Source organism: Pseudopipra pipra, chromosome 5, assembly GCF_036250125.1.
Source record: "Pseudopipra pipra isolate bDixPip1 chromosome 5, bDixPip1.hap1, whole genome shotgun sequence".
Lineage (NCBI taxonomy): Eukaryota > Metazoa > Chordata > Aves > Passeriformes > Pipridae > Pseudopipra > Pseudopipra pipra.
Genome location: NC_087553.1, coordinates 22,763,153 through 22,790,601, shown reverse-complemented (window position 1 = coordinate 22,790,601; position 27,449 = coordinate 22,763,153). Strand labels below are relative to the sequence as shown.

The window sequence follows — 27,449 nt, the reverse complement described above, 5'->3', positions numbered from 1 at the left end:
TCCCTGGTCTGTTGTGCAAAGAGTCATGCCCCTTAGCTTTAGATGATTACGATGCCCGTGTCTGTTTCCAGATAATCACTGCATAGGGCCTTTTCACATCCCAGAAACTGCACTAATGTGTGAACTGCGCCTAACTTAGAAACCTTAATACGATCACTTTTTCTTCTTAAAAGCGAGCCCAAGGTCCTTGACTTGGGTGTGAGTAGCTACAATGCAGTCATCTAAAGTTGCATGAGGTGAACACTACAACTGATTTGTGTTGATTTTAATCAGTTAGATGTGTAAGCTCTTCATTGGAGCTGAAGTTTAGCCCTGTATCTGACTTGACTGTCCTTCAGATGACAGATAAAATGACAGGGATGAAGATGATGCATAGTTCAGATCTAAGCAGGTATGGGAAAAAGGTCTTGCATAAGACTTATAAAAGGAAGGACACAATACATCTAAGTTCTGCTGAGCAGTTGTGGCCTGAAGAAGTGAAACTCATACAGGATAGGAGTTATCTTTTCCCCTGCAATGATCAGCTACTTCCTAGCTTACAGGTCTTCCAAACCTAAAGTGCTTGGAAGGCTGGTACCATCCAGACGAGAAGAAAGCTGTGACCCACTATGTAACTAACAATTAGTGGCTATAGGAAGGCATTAGACCTGACCACTGCAGTCTGGCTGGAGGTATTTCTAAAGTAAGCAATCTATTCAGAGGCATTAACCCACCTGCACTCCCATGTGCACAGGACAGCCTGCCCAGCAGACCACTGGGTCACAATTTGCTTTTCTCTTGGACCTGTCATGAATGGCCACCCTTACAAGTGATATTTCTGGGAAGAAGACCACATTTTAATGGCTTTGTTCAGTAGCTTCCCCTGTCAGTGTGCAGTCTGTGCTGTGGACACAAGACAGAAGGTGGTGCAACCAGTACTTTCCAGCAGTGAAAGTCAGTGGAGGTATTAGCGGAAGCAGGATTGGACCCTGAATAAGCAGGGGAGAAAAAAGCATCATATGCTGGAAGGAGATGAGTATTATGTAAATAATAAGGCACAGAGACATTTTGTAAGTGGGCAGGCCGATCTCATTATTTATCTACAATTAAACTAAACTGTGGGGTCATATCATCCTATTACAGCTAGCAGATTAAACTCAGGCTGTCTCTTTTTGTTATTGTTTCTGATGGGGTTTTGGAGCTTTCTTAATTCAGGTCAAAAAATGAGAAGCTTCTTCATAAGCATTTTAATTAACCAGCTGAAGAATTCTCTTGCCCCCAGAGACTCACAGTACCAAATCCAGAGCTCAGACTGTCATATTTCAGCTCAAATTGTGCTTGTGCCCTTTTATTCAAGTCAAAAACACAGGCAGCAAATCAAACCCACCCTCCTCCCTCATTGACTACTTGGAAAAAAAAAAAGTATCTTGAAAGTTTGATTTTTGACCTAAACATGTTCTTTGCAATCTCCAGTCCATGAGGACCAGAATGTATGAGGAAAGCGACCCAAATCTGCAGAGAAAAGCCCTTTTGGCTGGACCTTGGGGCTGTGCACACTTTATCACAGGCATCTTTCCTTCCCCAAGCCATCATCAGTGCGATAGGGTCATCCAACATTGTCTCATGGCTGAGTAAAACCCCAGTCCTTTTGCAGGGCTGCTTGGTGCACTGTCCGCCCGGGGAGAGGCGCTCAGTTGAATGGTTGGGTTTCTAGGGAGCGTGCGGCAGATGAGGAGCTCCTTCCTGGTCTTTGGTGGCTCTTGCCCACATTCTCTAGGTTGCAACAACTTTTAGTAGCAGTCCTGCAGCATGCTGACCTTGCACCACAGCCACCCATCATCCCAGCAGGTTTGTTCGGGAAGAGGAGTGGCACACCTCCAAAATGGGCGTGGGGGAGGAAGGCACGCCCCCAAAGTCCCCCACTCCCCCGCATCCTCCTCTATGTGGAGCTGGCGCAGATCCTGCTCCTTTCTGACTTGTGGGGTAGTGACGAGCCGTAAGGGGGGAGGACATTGAAGACCAAGTACGGTTTTGGGAAGGACAGCAGCTCCATGTGGTGGGGAGAGAAGGAGAACGCGCTGGGCAGCCAGGCAGTTGTCAGCTGTCCTTGCAGTGGTGAGTAGTATCCCATAGCAGGAAAGGAAGCAGAGAGCTTTCTTGGCATCAAGCTTGGAGCCTTTCAGGAATAAAAACGTAGTTTCAGGTGAATCAATATGGACTTTTATTTAGATACAATTTACAGTCAACCTTATTTGTTTCCCTGGTGCTCAGTAATTAAGAAAAAAAGTTTAGAAGAATAGACTTCCTAAAATCTAGTTGTGTGCTGTCACCCAGGGAGCAAGGCAAAACACCCTTTTTTTCTAGCCATGAAAAAGCTTCTGTCAGGAAAAGAGCCTGTGTGCCAGCCACATAATATTAATAGTCCTGGACATGGCAAGGGTCAAGGGCAAAAAGTAGTGGTAAGCCTTACAAGGCTGGATGTTTTAAAGAGATACTGTCTGTTAAGAAACATGGCTTTGTGGCTGCAAATGTCTTATTTTCTCCTCTTCAAAAAATTTCTCACGATAAAGACAGTTTGAATTAAAGTATGATTTATGGAGAAGTGATTTACAAGCAAAATGGGGAAAGACTACCCTGCAAGACACCTCATAGCATATTTACAAAACGGGTTTAATATTATGAAGAAATGTGTTATTTGACCAGATTTGCTGGGATTTCTTGTCATCATATTGCCATTTTTGTTTTTTCTAGTCCTCCTTCTCTGGGATAGTCCCATGTGAAGTGATTACCTGATGAAGGATAGCTGTCTCTCCCTCGGTGGCTTTATACATAGTGTTCAATACTTACTGTGAAATCTGACTTGGGAGCAGGAATGAAATCAACTTCTGTAAGATGCTGAAGGCCACCAAAGTTGCCAAATTTTTCATGTTTCCTCCACTTTGCTCGCTGATTCTGGAACCAGATCTGGAGAGAGGTAAGAAAGAAAAGGCACAGAAATTAACAGAATATGAAGGAGAAACTGCTCACAGCCAACTGCTTTCCCTGCTCTCTAAATGATCGTCATAAAACATTGACATCCAGCTCAGCAGAACCAGGGGTTGAATCTAATGGAATATAGTGGGTTTGATGCAGCACCTTTCACACTCTGCATAGCATGTGGGATCTCTGGACTATCATGACAGACTCTCTTCTACCACAGCTCACAGAAGATCTAGAATCACCCTAATCAAGGAAAGACACTGTTGCAGCTCTTACAAGCCTCTCCTGGGAAAGCAGATCCTTCTGTGGTCAAAGCTGTGCAGTAGTCAAGGCCCATGACGTTCTGTTTTCCCTGTTTTCCCCAGGAGGTGTGATGTGTTGCATGATGGGGCTATTTTGCGCTGTTTCCACATGAACAGACTGAGAAAAGATCTACCTAGATGCTTTGCTGGGCTGCAATAAAAATGTGCCACCAGTGGAGATGCAGTAACAGGGTTCTTCCTATATTTAACTGGTAGCATTTTGAAATTCACATAAGGGAACTAAGCAAAAGACCCAAGGGGATCACTCAGCAATCTATGTTGTCTGCCATCTCTTTTGCCTGAAAAACAGACAAATAATTTTCTCAGGGGAGTTTCTTTCATCTATTAGCTGATTTGACCAGTCTGACTTCTGGAAGAGACACGCATGTATTTATTTTGAAGCAGCAGTAATGCACCTTGCTGCATTGTTGTGAAAAGTTTAATTCCACTTCCACTGTAGTTTCTATCTGGCTGAGGGACTGGCTGTTTGAATGTAAGCAATAGGGTCACATGAACACAAAGTGTTAGTGATCAAAATCAGATGCAACTGGATATAAATATGTATGTATTTTAAACCAAATAATGAGCAGCTCAATTATTTCTGCATCTCTTGCCCAGGAAGTAATGGGAATGTCAGGAGCCCTCTGCTGTATTACTGATAGTTAGCAATACCTGAGGTCATTGAAATGACAGCTTTATTTATCTGAGTTTGCATGTGTTTGAGAACTGCTTAGTCTGCATGAACTGCTCCATTCCCTTTCTACCATGCAGGAGTTATGTGGTGGAATAGCACCACTTAACACTGACAAAGTGATTGAGAGAAATAGGGGGCTGAAGACAACATTCAGCCTCTGAAGTGCTCCTTAAAGTCTGCACACGGGATAAAATTCTCTTACATTTTTTTACTAAAGGCAAAACTTTCAGTCGTTCTCAGACCAAATTGGTCTTTTCTGCCCAACCAGCTCTGCAACACACTTAGTAACACGGTTTCTCAATGCCCACTTTTCCAGTGTTCCTGAGCTATGGCACTGAGACAGAGCACAATATTCCCATGTGTGTTCACAAAAGTCACACCAGGGGCAAATGCCTCCTTAACCCTGACAGAGATTTCACAAGACTCATTTACAAGGACTAAAATAGAATGCAGAGGGAGGGTGGTATGCCCCGTATTGTAGGAATGGCCTCCATTTGTTTTACTAATTATGTAGTTCAAATTCATCTTTTTGTCAGTAAATGGTTCCTATGACATACCACCTTTGAAATGTTGCCATGGGATACCTGTTGCAGACCTAGTTTTTTGTCTACTAGCACATGCCATTTGATCTGCTCTGTTTTCTTAATCCAAGCAGGTTGTAGGACCAAGACAAGATCTTCACAGTGCCATGTCATCAATGATATCAATTACCTTAATAAACCAAATACACAGAATCATAGAACAGTAGACTGATTTGAATTGGAAGGGACCTTCAAAAGATGATCTAGTTCCAACCCCTCTGCTGTGGGCAGGGACATTTTTCACTAGACCAGGTTGCTCAAAGCCCCATCCAACCTGACTTTGAACACTTCCAGTGATGGGACACCCACAACTTCTCTGGGCAACCTATTCCAGTGTCTTGCCAATCTCACCATAAAGAATGTCTTTTTTATCTTCCTAAATCAATCTTCTTTCAGTTTAAAATTGTCACTAATAATCTCATCATAAAAAGATGACTTTGGCAGCATCTTTTTTTCCATAAGCCAGTGTACTCTTCATTAACAGAGACTCATATCATCTTTTTCACAGTTTTGCAAAAAATCAGTGTTTGGCTGACAGGTTGTCCTGTTTACCCTTTAAGTACTGACACAACATTACATTTCTTCAAGGCCCTTGGAACATCCCTTGTGCTCCAGGACTGATTTAACATCAGTTAACACTGATGATCCAAAGTGCTTCTCAAGCAGCTTCTTCAGAACTACTGGAGGTAAGTCACTTAGATGTCTATATCTACAACTGTAGCAGCTGCTGTTCAACATTGTCCTTACAGAAAGTGTTACCACCTTACCTGACATATGTCCAAAGATAGAGCAGAAACTATGACTGAACATCTTTCCTATTTATGCCATATCCTTGACAGTCCTACTGTTTCAGTAAAATAACAGATCAATATAATTGATTACTTTTGGGTTTGTTTTTTTGTTCTTAATCGACTTTTATTGAGTTTTTGATCTAGAGTTTTTCTGACCAAAACTTTGGCCTGTATCCTCCTGCCCTGCTTATTCATTTTTTTAAATTTCTTGTTTCTAATGTTTACTCATCCAGCATTCTTCATTTTCTCTTGTATGTAGGCATGCACACATGCAGTGATGCAATTTCATCTATTCACTTAAACTGTTTCACAGCAGTCATATCTTTTTTATTGGTTGGAGGACACAAGCTTTTTCACAGTTATAAAATGTTTTATTTGGTTATCTGATTGTTCACATTTTTTCCCCAGTTAAATTACCTTTCTGAGGTGATTTGACTTATATTGCTTTAGCTTTGTGAAAATTATTATTTCAAAGTACCAAGAGCACATGTGAATTCTCAGCATGCTATTTGGTTTATATGTGATAAATGCAATCAATCAAAATTATAACAACTTGTAACTTGCACCTAAGTTACTGCTAATTTTTGCTTCTGTGGCTGATTTCCCTTTAGCAGCTAAGATGAAGTCAAACACAGAATTTCCTGTGTCGTGTGTAACCCTATCTGAACTGGTTATTTGTCATCTGCAATTCATACATCGTGGACTTTTTACTTCCTTCATTTACATTTCAGGTTGATGTTTCCCATAATAACTCATTTTTGTTTTTCCCCATACAGATTATAAATAATTTTTTTAAATAGAAAAGTGCCCTTTTCTTTCCTGTGATTTGTTGTTCTGTTGGGAACACTGGCTGGTAGCCCGGCTCGTGCCTTATGCCATTGGAAATGCATTGTTGGTGCATTGATATCGCTAGTAGGCATATTGTGGCTATGCAGTTCCAATTCTCCCTGTCACCTAACTATGAAGCAATATCATCATGGTTAGTCAACAGCCTCAGGCATGTCATAGTCAATAAACTGCTTCATGCTGAACTTTGATTGTTAGAGTGGGATATGTGCATAGAAGTGCATCAATGATTCTACAATTATGGCAAGAAACTGCCTTGTGCAAAAATCATCTCAACAGTGCCTGATAAACAACACCAAATGTCAATACACAGGGGCATGTACATTTTAATGTAGCAGATCTCATATGCAGTAAACATCTGGGGTCAATTTTTAGCTCAGTCAGCAAGACTATATTACAACCGAGGGAAACTGGATTACTTTCTGTGCACTGAAATTACAACTGGGACATTTATAGCCTGTGATACCAAAATACAGAACACTAAAGAAAGCATTTTCTTTTGGGCAGCTATTTCCAGATTTTTTGAGACCCTGTGGAAGATGGATGTGGATGACAGTTTGTGCTGGATGAATATTAGCCCGTAAACAGTTGATAAATGACTAATAAATATTTTCATAAATGGCCGCTCTGTTGCTACAGAGTCCGACAGGTTGCTCATAACCATCTGTAACTCCTATTTGCTATGCATTTAGTACGCTTAGAGCTCCTGCTAACCCTTTGATTAATCCCATTTGGTTAGTCACAGTTGGGTGACAAATACTTCTTCCCTATTTGTAAAAGGAGAACAGTGATACTGGCCTTGTCTGTAAGGTAAGAGAGAGGTCACGTAATTCATTAGCATTGTCACCCAGGCATAAGCTATTAAGAATGTACTCTGAATAATGAATTGCTACAGTGAACATAGCCTTTAGGAGAAACAATATACCTGAACTCTGGCTTCTGGGAGGTTTATCTTTGCTGCCAGTTGATTGCGAATATGGACATCCGGGTAGTGAGTCACTTGGAAAATCCTCTCCAGTTCCTGGAGTTGCTCAGCTGTGAACGTTGTCCGGATTCTCCGTTTCCCTTTCCTCTCAACTGTGAAAACAAAGAAAGGTGTATTGCTTTTTACAGGAACAACCTACAGGACTACAAGAAGATTCAAAGAGCACATTGCACAGGATTACATTGATGGTTCTTGAATATCTCCTGTGAGGGAGATTCCACAGCCTCTCTGGGCAACTGATTGCAGTGCTCAATTACCCATCCCTATCTTTTCCTGTCATACTGATCTTACCAAGCTTTCCTCCAGCTCTGATGTATTATTTTATTGCATTGTCACTCTACAAATTTGGATGAATTTTCTCCTCCCAACAAGATCAAAGAGTTTCCAAAATGTGTGAATGTTGTGGAGGGAAGTTGACCATTACAGACTGACTCACCACTGTTCTCTTCCCATACCATTCCTTCAGCAGTAGGGATAGCCAGCAGTTTGACTTTGCAGTTATAAAGAAAAGGTATTTTTCTGACTATACCATTGTGGTGTGTGGACTTTCTAAACAAGCTTAGCCTTCATAACTTAACCTTAAAACAAGGCCTTAAAACCCATGGGGAAGTTTCGGTGTTGTGAATTCCTCAGGGGACTCATAGACTGCTCCATTCCTTCACCTGCTGTGGTGTGACCATGCTAAAGACGTCCCTCAGCGCTTCTATACTGTTTTGAAAATGCCCTCCTACACCAGGTATTTTATTTAGATCATGAACTTTGTGTGACACTTGGTGTAAGTTAAAATAAGGTCTAAGTTGCTCTGAAATGATGCTGAAGGGCTGATGTCTTTCAAGGAGGAGGGGAAAAGAGCAGCAGAAGTGAGCTCTGAGGCAGCTGATCTGCGGAATGTGGAGTGCAGTCTTGTCCCAAGGCTGGAATCCTCTCTGATGCACAAGTGGAATATCTTCCAACTGACATTGAATGACCAGCACAAAAAGCCATGCCCCAAGTGCAGTGAGTCACAGGGTTTCTTCTACTGAGCTTGGAAAACTGCAGCCTGATAGGAGCATAAAAATTCCGATATCATTAGTGGCTATGATGAGTTTGCTATTCAGTGACCTGAAGCAATTGTCAATGAAACCTTGTTGCTCAAAAAAATGACTGCTTTGAATAACTGCTTTTGGTCTTCCATGGTCCGATGACAACTACCAATTCATACTATGTAAGTAGATGCATACCCTTCCTAATGGGAACAGTTAAACAGCAGTCCCTCAAAGAAACTTTGTGCTTTCTTTTCATCCCTTTTTGTTCATCTATTAGCATATGCTTTTCCTTTTGAAGGCTAAAACTGTGAAAAGGTAACTAAATGACTTGGCCAATATAAATTGGGCTCTGTGCCAACCAGAAAATGGCATTTTCATCTCTAATCAAAACCTCATCGTGACTCTGTTAACATAGAAAATAAGGAATAAAAATTCTGTCCATTGACTTGGTGGGAAAGAGTCTGGGACACGATACCACTACGAATATTTCATAATTTCTAAACATTTTGGGTACTTTGAAAGGAAACCAGTCATGCAAGAATAACTGAGGAGTGTCATTTATCATAAACACTGTCAATACTACCTTGTCTCAGAAACAGCCTAATAAAGCTGATGTCCAACACAGTTAAATCCATGTCATTAGGCTTTCCACCAGACTATCAAAGTACTACTCATTAAACTGCAGCACTTGCTTCAGCCCCCAGAGAAAAATGTTATTTACATTGAATCTTGCTGGCACTATTGGAGCAGAGATTTGAGATGAGAAATATTTTTGTGTGTTTATACTGAAGGTATGAATGGGCACTGTCTCCTAAGAAGCCCTGATTACATCTACTTCAACCTTTCCAAAAGATGTCTGTAAGGGGGTTTATTGCTGCATCCAATAAAGGGAGATATCAGTGCTGACAGCATGAATCTCAGGACACTACATCCCCTGTAGATATGATAGGGTTCATGGCTCATAATGGTGTTTCTTGTCTGAAAGATTTTCACCTCACACATCTATGTGGGGACTGCTCTCCATATACTCCAGGGAGATACTCCAGAGAGGTAAGATTGAGTACCAAGATGTTATTTTGTCAAGCACATTATGTTCTATCATACAGTAGTGAATCTCTCTGCCGTATTTGTATCAATACGATTTATGGTATCTACACTGCTCTACTACAGGGCAATTCATGTAGTAGATCCCCACAACAAGTGAAGTTTACCCTAACCTTGTCACAGTCTCAGAAATTTGATGCCTCCCTGAGATGTCCTGTATGTCTCTCTGAACACTAAGCTGAGTTCCTGCCTCTATCCAGAGTAGAAGACTGGCTCTACAAATCTGGGAGAAGCTGCAATCTATCTTCAGCATTTCCAGAACGAAGCAAGAAATCCAAGCTCAAACTGTGACCAAGCTCCTTGTCCCTGTGGTCCCAAGCATACAAAAATATCTGGGATGCTGGCAGGGTTCTTGTCCTGCCAGGTTTTGTATGCCCAGGCAGGCTGTGTACCTTCTAGCAACCAGAAAGCCTTTGGAAGAAAGAGAACAAACCTGCCTGCATCCTGGAAGTTTCTGAATTAGAAAAAAATTACCCCCCCCACTAGATGAACTGGATTATAATTTCATGACTCTGCAAAGCAAGAACAAAACTGTCTACAGTTTAAACCATAAGATGTCACATCAAATAATAATAAAAAGGTGTATTTTAGTATTCTATCAGAATACAAAAAATAATGATTTAGTCCCTTCTGTCTCATACATTAACCAGACTTGGTTAAAAGAATTGGGGTGACTGAACTGAACCATGATGGGATTGAAGTAAATGCCAAAGACTAGCTGGATCAGACCTCATTGTGATAGGCACCATGCAAACAGCAACCATTAGTTCTTGTCTTAGGCAGGACACTTGGTACAGAGTTTATTGGATTAATCGACCTAGACAAATTCAAGAAATCAGTTGTCACAAACAATGCTATACCACGTCTGCAGGGCTCAGGTGTGGAATAAACTCAGTAGTGAAGATCATGAGTTTAGAAGGAGCTGCAAAATCTTTGCTGCAAAGAGTACATGAGAATGAGAAGGCAAAGGCTGTGCACAGCTGGTGTAAATTTGGGAAGCAACTTTTAGCTGAGCTGGGACACCTTATGGTACTTGAGAGACAGATCCATTGCCTTGAACCACACAGTATTTTAAGCTGCTGGAAATGGGATGGGCAAGGCGTCTGTCAGATCATGGTTTACTATATTCTGTGCCATTACCACCTAAGAAGCATCCAGGACTAGAGAGCATGGCTTGAGAGAGAACTGGTTCAAGAGTTTCTTGTGTCTCAGATCAGTTTCTTTGGTGTGAAAATGACCCAGATAACTTGGTGATGGGCAAAAGAAACTCCCTATCAGTTCGCTCTGATATCCTTCACATTTTTCCTTCTTGAAAGGTGAACTGTTTTACAAACAAAACTCTTACATAAGGGAAGGGTCTACACAGTGCTCAGAAGTGTCAATCCTACTGAAATCAAACTTTTCAAAGCCAAAATTCATCAGATTGAACAAAATACAGTAACATGAGGTCAGTTATGGGCCAGTAGAGACTGAAGGACAAGCTTTGATTTCAACTAGAAATAGAATTAAATTGATAACAAAATAGAACCCTGTGAATTAATCAAAGCTTTTACCAGTAGGAAATCCAGAAATGTGCATTTTTTCTACAAGTAATCAGTCATTTTATTTTTATTTTTTTAAACTATTAAGAAATAAAAAAAAAAATCTTGGACTCTGTGTTAACATCTGCTCTTGCAAGATGAAACTTTCTCTGACTGTATCTGTGATACTTCCCTTTGCCTTGGGACCTTAGCTTAGAGATCCCATAGCAAACAACAGCATTCAGAATTACAGTCTAATAAAGAATGTGGGTGGAAGATATAAGACTAGAAAGTGTTGGAAGTGTAACATTGGCTTTTCAAATGTGGCTATAGAGTCTCTGGGGAAATAAGACTCTGTCTGAGTTTCCTGAGCTATTTTTTTATGTAAAAGCTGGGGATATTCAAGTGTGCTTTTATGCTCTGTGAAAGTCATTTGCAGGTTAGCTGACTGCTGAAACCAAGCCTGAAAATACCAGGCAGCTAAATATGTCAGCCTTCTCAGATGCTTAGAGATACAGCTGTCTATACATTGCCTTGCTGTTGACATTGGAAGGGCCAGATTCTCCAAGCTGATAAAGCAGTATAGCTCCTTTAAATTCAGTAGCAGGCTCATTTGTCCTCTGCAGATCTACTTTCTTACCAGGTCAGACTTGGAGCAAGTTGGGACATTTGAACTTTGTAGAAACAGAGATTCGTCTTGAAGGTACAGAGTGGAAGGATGAGGTCAATGGCTACAAGTTGCAGCAAAGAAAATTCTGATTACAGACTAGGAAAAAAATATTTTCATCATGAAGATAGTCTGACATGGGCCTGGAGAAGCTGAAGTCTCAGTGCTTGGAGACATTCTGAACTTGACTGGACAAAGGCCTAAGCAATCTGATTTAAGCTGGCTCTGCATAGATTTGGGGTTGGACAAGGTGGCCTCCAGAGGTCTCACCCAACTTACTTTTTTATGTGATCTCTGACCTACCAATACCCACATAGGGTAAAACCACCCCGTCATTTCTTCCCTAAAAAAGTAAGGGAGCTTAAGTCTTTAATACTATGCACAGCTCAAAGAGTCTGATTTGCAATTGCTTATATACACAGTTTTAGCTTAACATATAATGGCTTATTTTCACTGTCCTGTATAACACAGTTTCAAGATATTAGAAGTAGGAGCAAATCAATACTGAATACTGAATACTGAATGCTTGTACATGTCTGCTAACATTCACAGTTTGCTAAGTAGAAGTTGTGCAGCTGCAACAATGCCATACTTGGGGCAAATTTCTTCTGGGCTATAATCTGTAGTAGGCAGATAGCCTATGGTACACCTTGCACTGCTGTTTCTCAGCTGCCCTGCGTATCTGAACCAGCTAGAAAAATGCTATCTCAGGGAGATCTCTGCAATTGCATTCCCCATTTGCACTTACCCCTTTAGCAGGCTAAGACTGTTTCAAGCCTACTTGGTCTCATTACATGGGTGCATACACTGGAGGGATAAGGAATTAAAAACCCAGGAGAAAGGCTGGAAGTCAGTGCTGGCACATATTTGGTTTGTTGGAGGTAAACCGGATAGGTGAAAACTGGTGCAATCCTATTTGTCTTTTCTGGACAGACACTCTCTCATGGTATGGGATATCCAAAAATTTTGTTTCTTCTTTGACAAGGAGAAAGCAGTTACATAAGCAAGCAAGTGGCTTTAGCTACACATCCTCAGAAATACATTTTTGTCTGTGCAACAAAGTTGACTGTATCACTTGTTTCTCAGAAGCAAATTCAGGTGTGTTGAAAAAGAGCCTCATTATATCGGGTTAAGTTTTGTTTTCTCCTTCTTGCCTTTGAAAAAGATGTTCCTCTCTCTTCTCTTCAATTAGATATATGGGTCTCCAAGCTAGTTCCTTCCTGTGGCTTTTCTGAACGTGGTTATCTTGTGGTGACATTGTGCCCATGACAGACAGCCCCATAGAAAAAAACCACAGTTGCAACTCTATCAAAGGGTTATTACACAGTACTGATGGTATTAGGACAAAATGTTGTGTACAGAGATGTGCCCATGGCATTCCCTCTCCTAGTTAAAGAGGTGGCTTATGGCTTTCAGAAGAGCTTGTGCTGCAATATTTAGCTGGGACTATTGCAGTGTGGCTAATCTTTATTAAAGTGGTTTTTCAGCCTTTGTTGAGAAGCACTAGCATAGCCAGCGAGACTGATCCTAATTGGATAGGTACAATGTGCTCCAGATAAAGCCTCCTGCTAGTGAAATGCAGCCTTTAGCACCCAGCTGCTGACTGTTCAGGCATTGCCAAAGTTAAGAGAGAGAGGCACAACTTGAACTTTTAAAGTCTTGACTTCCTCCCTTCAGTCCACAACTCCTTGACAGAAAGTTGCTTCCACCTTGGTGTTGAGAGCAGTGCCTTAATCACTTGACAGCAAGACTGAAATGCAGAGAGGTACAGACTTCAGGTAGTGTGAGCAGCAATGCTAAAAATATCAGGCCAGAAACCTGTTTAGGCAAGCTGAACAGTGGTGGCCAAGGGAGTTTCTTAGTCTACTTGTCAAAGGAGTTGGCAAGGAGTAGACAGTATGTATGAAACCATTCATGCGAACAGTTTGTTGTGGAGGATTGTGCTCACCATCAGCCTGAGCCCCTGGTGAATTTAACCTTTCTCGTCTGCCAGCAAAGTGATGACAGTGTTTACAAGTGCTGCTGCCTGAAATGGTGTTGTGCATAAGTCTGGCACAGCCAGTGGTCAGCAGAACATCTGAAGGATGAAGCATGCAGGCTGTGGTTCGAGGGGCCTCAGCTGACAGGGGTGTGTGTCAGTTTCCATCATCTGAATATCAGAGAATCATAGAATTGTTAAGGTTGGAAAAGACCTCTAAGATCATTGAGTCCAACCATCAGGTCTGTACCTAGGCTGAAGAGCCTGCACCTTCTTGAACTCCTTCAGGCCAAAGTAGATTTGGGGTACATGTGTACGTTCCCCATTCTGCTAAATCTCAAACTTGAAATGTACTTTCAGTGAATGTTTAGCCATAGTCAAACTTCATCTTAAAAGAAGTGGCCAGCCTAAACCAATAATGGTTCTCAACAAGGAAAACAGGTTCCCCACCACTCTTTCCACACTGTCTGGTCCAACATCTTTGTGAAAAACAAGCCATTTGACCAGGGAGAAAGCTGAGCTTATTGCAGGTTTCACAGACAGCCTGTTTTCTACTTTATTCCTGCTCTTTGGGGTTCTTTGTACCTGCAAACATCTAGACATCAATCAGGCATGCTTATTTACATCCCTGCCTCAGAGTCTGTCCTCCGAGAAAGCGTAACTCCATCATTATTTTGGTATGTAGTTTCTGCTGTTTCCCCTTTAAGCATAAAGGCCTTGCTAATACAGTAAGTAAAACACCTGCCCTCAATTTCAAAGAACAATAATTAAAAGTACTATATCCCGGGGACGTAATGAAAAGTTCTAGGACAATTTAAGTGAAGCCAAGTGTTCATTAAGACCTTTGAAATAAACTTATCAAGATGTGCCATCAGCTTTACAAGTGGTCACGTTACACAGATTTGACCAGCAGGAACAAATTAACCTCTGAGTCCTGTATAAGGTACCCTTTGGATTCAAAATTCCCAGAAAAGAAGAGACTGCTTGAGGAAAGCATTGAATGCTAATATTTGCTTTAACTAAATAAAAGTCCAACCCCCAAACCCATGAAGAAACAACACAAATGAAATTTATGATAGTCCCCCAGCTGCTGACAGCTTTGCTTTGTTCAGTGCTTACTTGCATCAGTGAGACTTTTATTTTTGAAGGGCAGGAGTAAAGGATTAAGGTTTTGTGCCTTTCATTTAATATCCAGGGTGTCCTTATAAACAGTCAGTCTGCAAAGAGGGAGAAAAAAAAAGGACCAGCCTTTAACAATACCTCAGGCAAACCCACCAAAACAAGGTCAATGGTCTGGGGCATTTCTAAATGTATATAGAAGAACACTGCACTTCAGAGACACAGGGCTGCAGGGACTATTCACACAGATAAACAAAAGACTGGTAAGACAGCTAATGGCAGCCAAACTATATATATAGGCATTCATTTTTTTTCCTCTTGCTTTTCCTTTTCGTTTAGAATCCTTCTTTTTGTTCTGCAGGACAGTGGGATGCTTGTGCCCTTTCTCGGAGTCCCATTGGCATATTCTGGGCAGCTGATATTTATCTGGGACTGTGATTATACGGTGCTTCATTATCTCTTGGGTGTTTCAAAAATGCATTAAGATAAGTCAGCATATTGGGGAAAAGACTGTTTTGTGAGAGATAAACCATGCTGTTTCACAGGGGTACATGGATTTGACCATATTGTTCGCAAATGAACAGTACAAGTGAATTTATGACTTCAGAGAAAACATGAACATTAAGCTAAAGATGTCTGCAACTGGCATCAGTACAGAGGGAACATGATTTACACTGGAATTTCTCCAGAACTGAAATTATCTCTATACTTTCCATTGTCTTTATCATAATTGTCATCAGAATTTGTATATGCTTTGGGATCACAGATGCTACCATAATAATAAAACAATGAGATAAATAAAAAGATCCCTGAGCTCCCAGTCAGCATTGTGTGGAGGATTTTCACTATGGAAATATTTGGGTGACGTTGACTCACTATGGCAGCTTCCTTTACAGTGAATAATGAAGACATGAGCTGCAGGAAATAACACGAGTCCCTGAACCACCTAGGCTTCACAGCCAGAACCTCTCAGTTTCTGGTGGAATTAGGAGCTAGTTCTGTTTATTGAAGCGTGATCTATCCTGTCCTTGAATTATTGCTCAGAGAAGGTATCCCACAAGACCAGATAACCACCAGTGTCTTAAAGTGATGCTGCTGTCTGGCTTCTCCAAGGCACTGATTGTTCCCTTGCTTGAGCAGAAGACTGGAATCATTACCCATGTGCAATGCTGGGCACATTGACCCACTGCCTTTGGATGTAAATATTTACAGTGCACACACACACACACACACACAAATGTATACAATCGGACCCAGTATGTGTAAAAGACATTGCAAAATAATTGTCCATAAGGATTTGAACTAGGCTGGGATCTTGTACATGGCATTCTCCATCAGGAGCTGCCACAGGTCAGGTAGGCATGGGGATATGTTGTTGTCTCAGGCTCCAGTGCTTGACTGTTGTGAACTGGTCAAGTCCCAAGGACATCAGAGTGAGAAAAGAGAACTAATTAAAAGGAAAGTGGGAGCTCAGGATTTGGGTGTTTACATATTGTTGAGATGCCGAGTGACCGCCACAAGAGTTTGCCCTTGCTTTAGCAGCAATGGTGGTTGCAAATACCAAAGTGGCTGCAATTACTCATCTGACAGAGAGCTGGCCCAAGTAGAGTCTGTACTGGCAGCTCAAAGGCCTCCATTAGAATGATCTCCTTCTAAAACAGGTTTTATCAATGCTGTTTCCCAAGAATCCAGCTTTTTTGAAAAGGTTCTGCTGAGCTCTTCATGAAGAAAGCCACACAGGTGAAAACACTCCACACTGAGGACAAAGGCTCCCAAATTCAAATGAGGGCTTAGCAAAACCAAATGCCACTGTCAGCATGTCTCTAGTATATGAGAGCTCTTCTCTTTTTTTGCTTACAATGCAGTCTCTAAGTTCAAAGTACAAGAGGCATTGCTCCCTGCAAATGGTTTGTGATAAGGGCATAAATCTATTTAGCTTAAATGACACTGCATTTCTAAACCGCTTAGTGGCAGAAGCCATTTTTGTGGGAAAAACAAATTTTTAGGGACACTTCATTGTTACAGGGTTTCCTGGAAATATGCTCCAAATTCATGCTCTGGGTCACAGTCAGGGTGCTCTTGTTATCTCAGACCACCTGCCCATGAAGGGGGCTACTGTCATAGCCTCCTCCTCACTTTTCTCACTCTATCAAAAAAATCACCAAAGTCCAGCCCTCCTTCCTCCAAGGTGATTGTATAGTGTTCCTGATTTCTTCTGTTCCCTGACAATTAAACAGATGTGTATACCTAGATGGAGCCCAGTGCCTTTCCTCACAAATGATGTAGGTGTTTTATATAGATAGAGGTAGGCTGAGAGAGGGAGGTGAGGGAGCACCCTGCCAAGAGCTTCTGATGTCTTTCACATCAGGAAGGTTTCCTGCTGCTGAGGTTGGTGCCGTTCCCTTGGGTGGTTGTGGGCATCCTCAGTGTGGTTGTGAGGGAGATCCTAGGGACACTTCCATGGCATATGTTATGGGCATTTGGCACTGCGCAGGTGTCTTGTCAGAGGACCCGTAACCAATCTCTAGCTACCATGCCAAAAGTGCGTCTGAAGCACCCCAGAGTCGATAGACATGTAAAGAGAAGTTAATTTGCTATCAGCTTGAGCTATGAGGATTATAGACTGCTTACAGGGATGATGCAGTCTACCCATCCTGCAGGTACTGCTGCTGATTTCATCAAGGAAGGGTGACACCAGCCACAGCCAGGGGCAAGAGAAAAAGATCCACCAGCATTTTCCCCTAATGTTAAGTGGAAGAAGAAGGTTGAAGCTTAAGATGCTGTAAAGACCAGCATTAAAACTGGGCCTCCAGCTCTCTGCTAAGAATGACACAGTGCATGAACAGGATCCGAAACATCATCGTTTGTGCACTGTAGGGAAAATGCCAATCCAGTTCTTTAGGATCATCCCTCCTTCATCAGCCAGTTTCTGTCAAAGGCTCGATAACTGCGGGAACCAGTAGCCTAGAAAATGGCAGATCATTAAACCTCTGCTTGGTTTCAAAACCCCACCGCCTCCAGGGAACAGATGGATTTTGTTTAAAATGCCTTTGAAATATAAGTTGTCATTGAAAGGGTCTGCTCATCTTGGCTCAGTTTTGTGCAGATAATTACATGCTTCCTCCCCTGCTTTACTGATGAGGCTGATACAGACCGTGGTGCTGGTCAATGAGGCTAAGCACCAAGTTGGGGCAGCCACCTCCCACCTCTGGTGTGATACTTGTAGCTGGGGACTCCCTCACACATGAAATATGGTATTTTTATACTCAGAGGCAACTCTGAGTGTCAGATACATACAGCCCTGGCTCTTCTGTGAGGAGGCAACAGGATTTTACCCTGCTACCATCAGCTGTGTGCAGCTTACAGGGCAGAGGGAGGCTAAAATACCCAGTTATCTTACAAGGCTTCTCTCTGCATCAAGATTGATGTCTGCCTTGTGCAGGAGGAGGAGATGACAGCAGCTTGTCACAAGACTGATGTATACCTTAGCACCAGCAGCAGAAACAAAGCTTTTCTTTTAAATGTATTTCACAGAAAGAGTTGTTTCCACTGCCAGCTTGCAGAGTATGGAGCAGGGATGATGTGTGGATCTCCGGGAAGCCAGATGAGTAACCCCGCATCTGTGGTAACATGAGCCCATTAGTAGTTTTCAACTGACTTAAATGAAACTCCCTTTTTTTTTTCTGGAGTAAATAATAACAAATTGTGTAGGAAACACCTTTCTACTGCTACTGAAAACCTGTTTTCTGGAGTGTAGTATAAACATCTGTGTTTACCTTTCCTCAAATTCAAAGAACTTAAAGCAATTTTTGTCATGTTATTAATAAATTGCTGCCTGAATGTTAGGAACTTGTCTTGTTCTGGTACCATGTATCCTGCTTAGCCTAAAGTCTCCGTGCAACATATTGGAAAAGGCTATTTGTACTGCCTAGTGCTTTGGCTGAAAGATAGACTGCTGTTTGTTGACACATCCTGCCAGATCTATGCACATAAACAGTTTGCCTGTGTGTGTGCTGATGACCTCTCCATCACCCGTACAGTGGGTCCAAGGTGTACAGAACACATTGAGCTGATTAGGCACATTCAGCAGCCAGTCTCCCTACATTGTGCAATGCACATTTACCAGCAAACGGGCGTTGCACAACCCTGGGAGTAAGGCTGCCCAGCATGGTAACTCAGTAGATTGCCACCCCAAGCAGGAGGGCAATAAACACCCAAAGCAGTCCCTATCACTAACATTGGTAGGGCTGGCAGGCCTGAGGTAGATCTTTAGCTCAAAAGGTGGCTCTCCAAGTTTTTGATGGCAAGAGTGAAGAGTTACCATCCCTGTGACTCATCCAGGAGCTATGACCATCTACTGTGACTCAGCCAGTGGAAACATTCTGCGACATCTGTTGCTAGGTATTGCCATGTACATAATTGTAAATAACAAGTGTGGTTTTGGGGTACTCTAAGAGAAAGTTTGGATATAGAGGCACTCACCATGAAGGGGATGCTCCACTGGGAAATCACACAGCTGCTCTTCCTCTTCTTCATGTTTTCTCTTGCCTTCCAGGTGTTCACGTCCTATGTCCTCACCCAGGAGGGACACTGGGCTGTCTCTAGGTCTTCTGCAGTGAGTTGCCTGCCCTCTCTTTGCTCTGGCAATAGGTGTAGCACATGTGGTGGAGAGAAGTATTTTGGCTGAAGGTAAGTCACATTCTAACTGACTCCTGCTGCTGGAATCTGTGAAGGACACAGCACAAGACAGCTTTGAGTAAAGCAACCACCATTCAGCGCAGCTTCTAGTTTGTGTGAAGAAAGTGGCCTAGATACTGTACCATTCTAACCAGATCATATTTAAAATGGCCTTAATCCTTCTGTGCATCAATGCCAAAATCACCCCACGTTGCAAGGACAGGGTCCTGGTGAATTTGACCACTAAATCTAACCTGTTCTCTGCTTCCTTCCACCTTGAAACTTTCAGTGGTCCTCGTGGGAGATTTTTAGAAAAGGACTGTAGAAATAAGGAGACGTGACCAAAGGGTCAAGAAACTTCAGCTTCTCTGTCAGTATCCAAATTAGTGGTTGCCTGTTCTGAAGAACTCAGAGATACAGTAGATATGGAGCTGCTCTGAAAATCTGATGGCAAGATTGCTGTGGAATTTGCTGGATGCCAAATACTTTTAAAAATATGGTCCTTCCTTAAATCTCCCTGTAAGTACATCTACCCTATAGGAAAATGGGCCAATGAATAGGATAAAGGTTAGTGTCTTCCCCAAATAAGGTCCATCTGTCCTTTCTTCTCCATCCTTTCTTCTTCATCCAGCTGCCTGCTGCTCTGATTTAGCCATTGGACAATTCTAAAGGCAGCCTTTGCCCAGGCTCTCAACATTTCCTATCTGCCTTTGTGACAGGTGACACTGGTGATATTTGGAAGGTAGTGACAGCCAACTCATCTTCATGAAAGCACCTGCACACTCTTGTTGACAGGACAAACAAGAGAAGTACATATTGGCCCATTTTCATGAAGTGCAGCTGTAATGTTAACTTAGATTTGAGCATGGATGTTATAAACAATCTCTAAGGTAACCTCAGCAGTAACCAATGATGACATGTGCTAGGACACCTGACCCTGAGTGGTTAGGAAATTGGTCACAGAAGCCACAATCTTTCTTCAGCCACAGCATTGCCTTACTACTAACAGCATTACCTCAGTGTGTAGCAGGGGCACCTCAAAGATCTTCCAGATTAGTTTTCTGCCCTCATGAATATGGCATGAGTTCTTACTCTTCCTTGTAAATGGACCTTGCGAAGCCATGCACTGAAATATAATATGCTGGGAGGCTTTGTGGTTCAAAGTAGTGGCTGTCTGTGGCTGTTGGCCTTCCAAGAGAGGTATATCAAATACTCCCACTTTCCACCCTCTTTCTTTTCTATATTAAAGCCTTGCCATAAACCCCAATGCTGAATGCTTTATGTGCTGCCTTTGGTAGTTGCAATCAAAGCTTAGGCTTGACTCTTCAAATACAAGACAACTGTGTCTATGTTGCTTTAAAGGCAAATCTAGAATTTGCTCTAGTTTTCCTCCATGCCTGGATTTCTTTGCTTGGAAAGGCAGACTAAGAGGCAACACATAAACATAACATACCCATTGGGGAATTTTAGTTCCATGGTTTGTGAGACCCTGAAGCAATTGTGACAGTACAGGTTTGTCTTCTATTACTGCCAAAGAACATTAAAATCTTGATGCTATAAAGGACTGCACTCCTGAGCAGTCACACACGCCTACATTCTGGGGTTTGTGGCACTTGTGGCTGGTCCCCTCTCCCCTCTCATATCTAAATGGCAGCAGATGTGAACCATTACAGATAGTACTGGAAGAAACTTCACTTTTTAATATACATTTTACAATATATTTTATATATTTAAGTTGTCATATCTGGCATTGGCAAAGCAACTAACTTTTTAGACTTGTCGGAAGTTAATTTTCTGAGCAAATAACAAGTTCTGTTTGTAACCAGCTTAGGAGCAATGATAAATATAACATCTGGAAACAAAGCACCCAATTCCAATTCTGCTCTCAGTAAAATCCCACACAATAGGAATTTTATAAAGGATTGACACTGACATGAAGTTATAAGAGCTCTGAAAATTAGCCAAAGCCTCATGTAAATACAGGATGGTTGTTCAAATGTTATCTATTCAAACCATCACCAATCTTTGAGTAACCTTCTAAACACAATTACATATGTCCAACCATGCAGACCTTAAAAACCTGGTATGAGGTCCACCTCTGTGTTTGAGGCATATTGTGCAAAATGGGATTAATTTAATTCCTTTAGTATCAACTAACTTTGAGTTTTCTGGTGAGAAAACAAGTGAGGTTTTGACCAATATTTCTGGGATAAAGAAGAAGGATAGACCTGGGAGTGGTCACAAGCATGGGGCTTTGGTTAAATGATTTGCTCAAGAACTCAGAGGATATCAGTGTTGGCATAGGTTCTTAGCGCCAAGGATTTCTATCTCGGTACCCCATCCCTAAATTAAGGACTACTTGCATACCTTTGCTAAATGTGATGCTGTGAAAATTAATATGTTACGGAATTGATGCTTATATCCTACAGTAATGCAAAATGTAAGGGTACGCAAGCAAGGTGCTCTTATGGGGAGTTATTAAAGCTTTCTAAGAGTGACATTATCATTTTCTTGATTATAGAAGACTTTTCACGTGTCTTCATCCTTCATATACAACTTGCCTCCCCAAAATTTTTCTCTGAGATGTTCACATACCCCAGTGAGAGGGGTAAGAGCATAACTTATGTATGAGCATGGATAGAGTAATTACAGACTGAAGTACAGAGAAGAGGGAGAGAATGGAAAACAGTTATAGATAGATGGGAAGATGCCAATGTTTTTGTGAGTTGGTGAAAAGGAGGTGGAAAATCTGTTGTTTGAGACTGAAGAAGCAAATTAGAATGGCATGAACCTTAAGGAGAGGCTGAATAAATCAAGGAAGTTTTCTGGAGGATAAGACTGAAGGTAGATATTACCGAGTTTAAAGCACATAGCTCAGAGTTAGGATCCCTAAGGTCTAGTCAACTTTTCATTGCAACCTTCTCTGGTGCTTGTCCTGACCAACTAAGGAGATTGTTGGAAGTCGTGACTCTTTAGGCAGGGAGCTCTGAAAAATACCCATGAACTGGCATGGGGTAAAACTTCCCTCAGGGAATGCAGTTTTGTTTTGTTTTGTTTTGTTTTTTTCAGGGATGGCAATAACATTTCAGCCTAGCACAACGTGAGATATTTATTGCTGTCACACATAGAAATGACTTTGACTTGTGGCTCAAAATGGTCGCTTTGCCTTGACTTTCAGTTGTATAGAAAAGAATGGAAAATTTCAGGGAAGATAGTAGGGTTTCACTTTGGAAGCAGTAGGTAATTTCGGATGACATAAGTTCCATTTAAGCCTCACTTTTTTTTTTTACCCAGGTGTATCTGATGTATTGGTTTTCCTTAGAATAGGTGGGGTAATTTAGTGGTATTGGTCAGGTGGTATCTGCTCAGTTAGATTCCTTCAGTTTGTTTCCTCTTTTGTGATAAAGCTGGGTGGAGTACTGCTAAAAGTGAACAATCACAATATTGACATTTGTATGTGAAGCAATGGTCGTATTCCTATTAATTTGCATATCTTTAACATAATGGAGCATAACACAGGCAGAATGACAAAATTACTGTATCTGTTACTGCTTTTACTGTTAATTCCTCATCCCAAGCTCTCCCTGACTTGATAAAGGGCCTCCTGCAGGTGAAACCTCACTGGTAGAAACATCATTTCAGATGTACTTTCAAGTACATTGAAATCATGTTCCTAGGAATTTCAGAAGAATGATTTTTTTCTGAAATAAACCTGATATTCTTCTCTGGTTTAGATGAAAGAGTTGGCACTAGGGAGGAGATCAGCCCTTGCTAGGTGTTTATTTGGGTCCCTTGCAAAGGCCATGGTTACCCCTTCTAGCTATTCTGACAAAAGTATGAGAGGAAAAGCATAGACTGCATACTAAAATGTCTCCTTGTCCATTATTTGGTTTTTTTAACTTGGTAAGAGTCTTTCAAGGATTTCAGTAGGTTTCAACAACTGGAGCTCCAGATTGTCCAATAGTTGTGCTTATATAGTGAACTCCTCAATGTCTAATACTGCAACTGGGAAGCCAAATGCTTCAGAGAAGACTGCACACTCCTCACTCCAAGTCCCACTGGAATTACACTCACAAAAAATGTGAACTTAGAAGTCAGGCCCAGGGATCTCCTCATATATGATCAAGTCCTGCCCCAGCTTCCTATGAGAGGCTGGCACTGTACATCACAACATCCTTTTTGTCAGAGACTCATAGAGTAATTTAAGTTAGATGCAACTTCTAGAAATCATCTGGTCCAGCATTCATGAGTTTCCTTGGGAAGCTTTGTCTATGCCCCTCATTTAGAATCATAAGTTGGAAAAGGCCTCTAAGATCACTGAGTCTGAACACTAGACCACTGAGTCCAATAATTTCTGACATTCTGCATCTTCTGTTTCTCTGGTCCTACCCATCTCCTTGGCTCATAATGGCTAGATTTAGACTTCAGGTGTGATCTTGGTGATGTAGTCTGTCTACATCAGATGATGATTTTCGGCCTCAGTATTTAACTTACAGTAGCCACAGGTATGTATGTAGTGCCATACAGTTCTCATATGCCATATGGATCTTCCTTCCTCTCATATAGATCATGGCTTTGGACAGATACATGCCACAGGGGATGTGGGAAATGTTCTTAAAATCCATAGTAAGATATAACTCAGCCCTGACCTTTAGTACTTCCTTCTTTGCTGCAACCGAACTCTTATGAGAAAGCAGCTGAACTTGTGTCCCATCTGGAATTTCCAACAAATTCCCTAGCTCATTTCAGTTCCCCGACCTTGGCCAGCACCGAGCCATACTAGATATGGCTGACTATTTACACAAGTTGTTTAATGCCATTGTTATATGGCATGAAGTTAAACAACTTTGATGAAATACGGCAATTATCCCTAGATGTACAGCACAGGGTATTGCACTTCTGAAATAAATAAAACTTACCTGAATAAATCACATTTCTGTTCAGAAAGCAAAGGGTAATAAGCTTAGGTATCTCTTTGATGTTAGTAAGAAACAAACAGTGAAAAAGTTTCTTATTCATTCTCTTTTTTAAACATCCTCGATCAATTGCAAAAGCAAAGTACAACATTTTTGAAGATTTCTACATCTTTCCTGTTTTCTCACCTCCAGTAACAGTCAAGTGAATCTTCAAGTGTGTATACTGTTCTCATTAGGTAACATTTAACATTATCTTAAGTATTTTAATCCAACCTTGCTTTCTAGCAGGGGTGAGAAGAGTCATTATATTCCCTCGGTACAGCTAAGTCTCTCTCTGTTTGGTGACAAAGCAAAGTTAGAGGCAAGGCCTGGTGGTTCTGCTTACATTGCTTTCAAGGTGAAAAACTGACTGTATGCTCAGGTGGAGCAATTTGGGTTGAGGCTGCACTGGAAGGCAGTAATACAATCCTAGGAACCTACCGTGTCCTGCATACAGATTTGTCAGACCTCGTGCTTGGAGCAGCACGCTTAGCCAAGACACGGAGTGAAACTGGGCTTCAACATGTTGATCCTGAAACAGACTTCATATAAAAAGGTCCTGTCCCTGCCGTGCTTCTCTGTTCCCAGAGAAGAGTCTCATGTAGTTAAAATGCAATTCTATGGTCTGTGTTATGAACAAGCACTGACTGAGTTTTCAGTGATGTTATCTGTCTCACTTTGGATCCAGTGGCACAAGGTGACTGCTGTGGGCCCTCAAGAAAGGACTTTCAGCTCACAAAAACTCACTCTTACAGCTCACACCAGTATTTCTCCCCCTTCACAATGTGGCACCTGTGTTCCTTTGGCACACAAGCCCCACTACATTTGCACCAGCATCAGCTTGTCCTTGTCCACCCCTACAAACTACCAAGCTCTTGCTTGTATCAGGACCAGTTGTCCAGTTCCAGTCTGTAAAGGCAGCTTTAGGAAACCTCTGAGCACTCTAGTTCTCCAATGGTACCAGTGGTGAAACAGCCAAGCAACACTTGCCCTGGCCTTCAACAATCTTGTCTATCTTTGAAACAGCTCTTTCTTTGGGCAGGAGGCCGTACCTCAGATGACCTTGAGAGGTTCCATCCAACCTCAATTACCCTATGGTTCTGTGAAAAATGAGCAGCACACTATCCCTTTTCCCCATACATAGGTTTCCATGGAAAGCTGCAGCTACTGGCAAAAAGGCAGCAGTCAGATACTGAGCCCCAATGCCTGGGGCTTCCCCAGCTGTGAGATGTGTGGTGAGCTGACTGTCCCATGGTCAAGAGACAAGTCTGTACAGAGTAAGTGAAGTTATCCTGTGTCAGAGATAAACAAAAAATCTTGTGCAAAGCGTAGCAGTGTTAGGGAGCTCTAGTCCAGCCGGTGACTAATGTTACACTAATGAGTACTTTCCTTCCCCACTTAGGTCTTGTTCGCTTTCCAGTCCAGGTCAGTATCCAGTTTAGACATAAAAGGAGATGAAACTATGTGAATAGACAATGGTTAATTGGACTGCCAGGATTTTGGAAAAAGACTCTCTCCCTTACTAATGGGTGGTTCATTCAGTGTCCTGGGAAATGGGGTGCTGAGCCATGAAATGGGGTGCTGAGCCAATATTACAGAAAATAAAGTGTAGCATTTAGCTTTGTTGAAAGCAATTGAGTGAGAGGTGAGTGAAAATTTTCTGTCAAAACTACAGGTCATTTTTCATTTGAGTGGATATGTTTGTATACATAACACATATCCTTTTCATGGAAGATGTAGATTAAAAAAGAAGAAGATATATTAAATCCAGAAAATATTGGGCATTGGTCTTTGTTTAAGGAAAAAAAAGAGACTATCTCTCTTGTTGACTATTTCAGTGGGGGTAAATGTTCACTCAAGGCCTAACCCAGCTAAACTGAGAAAACTGAAGTCAAAAAGGCTAGTGCAGTTGCTGCTTTGCTCAGATTAAAGTCATGAAAGTTTTCTACTAGCTGCTTTTATTTAGTTCATGAAAGAACCTAGTGTCCATGATGATAAGCAGAAATGATTAAACATATATACTTTCTCTTTTCTTATTTCAGCAACTGAGTTCTAAAACTGCTTAGCTACCATCACCCTTACAGACCATTTCTCCTGCTTGGGATGAGTGGTCAGATTTATCAGAAAAGGGTGCTGATATGAGATTTGGCTGTAATTCCAGAAAACAGTCAACTCTTGATATAAGTGAAACTCCAAAAATTCCATTAAATTTTAGCAGTTTTAGGCTAGTTTCCTGAATTTGAATACCTGTCCTTACTTATGACAGGCATTTATTTGTCTATCTTTTTTTAATAAAATGAGTACTGTTTTTTAAAGGGAAAGACACGAGGCTGTTGTATTTGTTTACAACAGGCACTTCTCACTGTTATTGAAGACATACCTGCAATAGCTGTTCAGGTTGCATATTCACCTCTCCAGTGACAGTGGGGCTTTACAATGCACAAAACCACAGAGCCCAGTCTACTGTGAGGTTGAAAGCAAATTTTTTTTAAAAAATTATTTCTGTATATGTAATGAATGATTTGTACCTGATTAAGGAAATACCAGATTCCTACAAAAGCTAAGGAATAAAAATTCTACATAATCAAACATGACAGCTCTAGAGCTTAGTAAGAAAGAAGAATTTTCATTAAGTGTTATAACTGGTACTTACCAACAGCTAGTGGTGACCCTGCTTTTACGGATGGAGATCTCTCAATGTAGTTCCTTCTCTTCCTGGTTTCAGTGCTTAGGACAGTGCTGGCAGAAGGTTTCTTTAAGATTTCCTCAATGGAAAAGGACAGGCTGGGCTTCCCCTGTCCAGCACACCCCCGGGGGTCCATCATATTCCTGGTAAAGTGGCTGTGGGGCAGAGAGTCCTCTCCTGCTCTCCTGGCTCTCGGAGCACCCTGAGGAACATGCAGCTGGGATGGTGCGTGTCTCTCCCCACCCATGCCCGGGTGACCTGCTGGAGCACTGGGAGGAGAGACGAAGGCAACCCACAAGTAAGCACACACACCTGCTCCCCTCTGCTAATCAGGCCGGAACCAAGACCTGCACTCCTGTGTCTGGGGATGACAGCATTAGAAGTGGGGCTTAAAAGTCTTACCAACCCCACCCACTGCCAAGCATTTCCCCTGCCACTCAGATTTACGGAGCTCTGAACAATCACATGGCCATTCCAGGAGGAGGTGTGCTCCTTGCAGACCCAGGTGAAAAATGCCCTGGGAAGGGTTGCTTCTTGCTGGTAAATCCTGTCGGTGGGGAA

General features: G+C 41.8%; 1 protein-coding gene and 1 long non-coding RNA gene across 3 annotated transcripts in view; one reads left to right on the top strand and one right to left on the bottom strand.

The window, feature by feature from the left end:
• Window positions 1–868: 868 nt before the first annotated feature.
• ISX (intestine specific homeobox) lies at window positions 869–27,449 on the bottom strand. Its single transcript, XM_064654925.1, has 5 exons — window positions 26,856–27,449; window positions 19,053–19,295; window positions 7,098–7,249; window positions 2,827–2,943; window positions 869–2,155 (listed from the first exon to the last, which is right to left on the bottom strand). Exons 1-5 carry the CDS (start codon window positions 27,133–27,135, stop codon window positions 1,919–1,921), a joined length of 1,029 nt encoding a protein of 342 aa, XP_064510995.1. The 5' UTR covers window positions 27,136–27,449; the 3' UTR covers window positions 869–1,918.
• Window positions 5,595–27,449, top strand: part of LOC135414307 (uncharacterized) — a 205,661-nt gene continuing 183,806 nt past the window's right edge. For both annotated transcript variants that reach the window (XR_010430655.1, XR_010430654.1), the window contains exons 1-2: window positions 5,595–18,971; window positions 19,126–19,259. This is a non-coding gene — a long non-coding RNA (uncharacterized LOC135414307). The remainder of the gene's footprint in view (window positions 18,972–19,125; window positions 19,260–27,449) is intronic.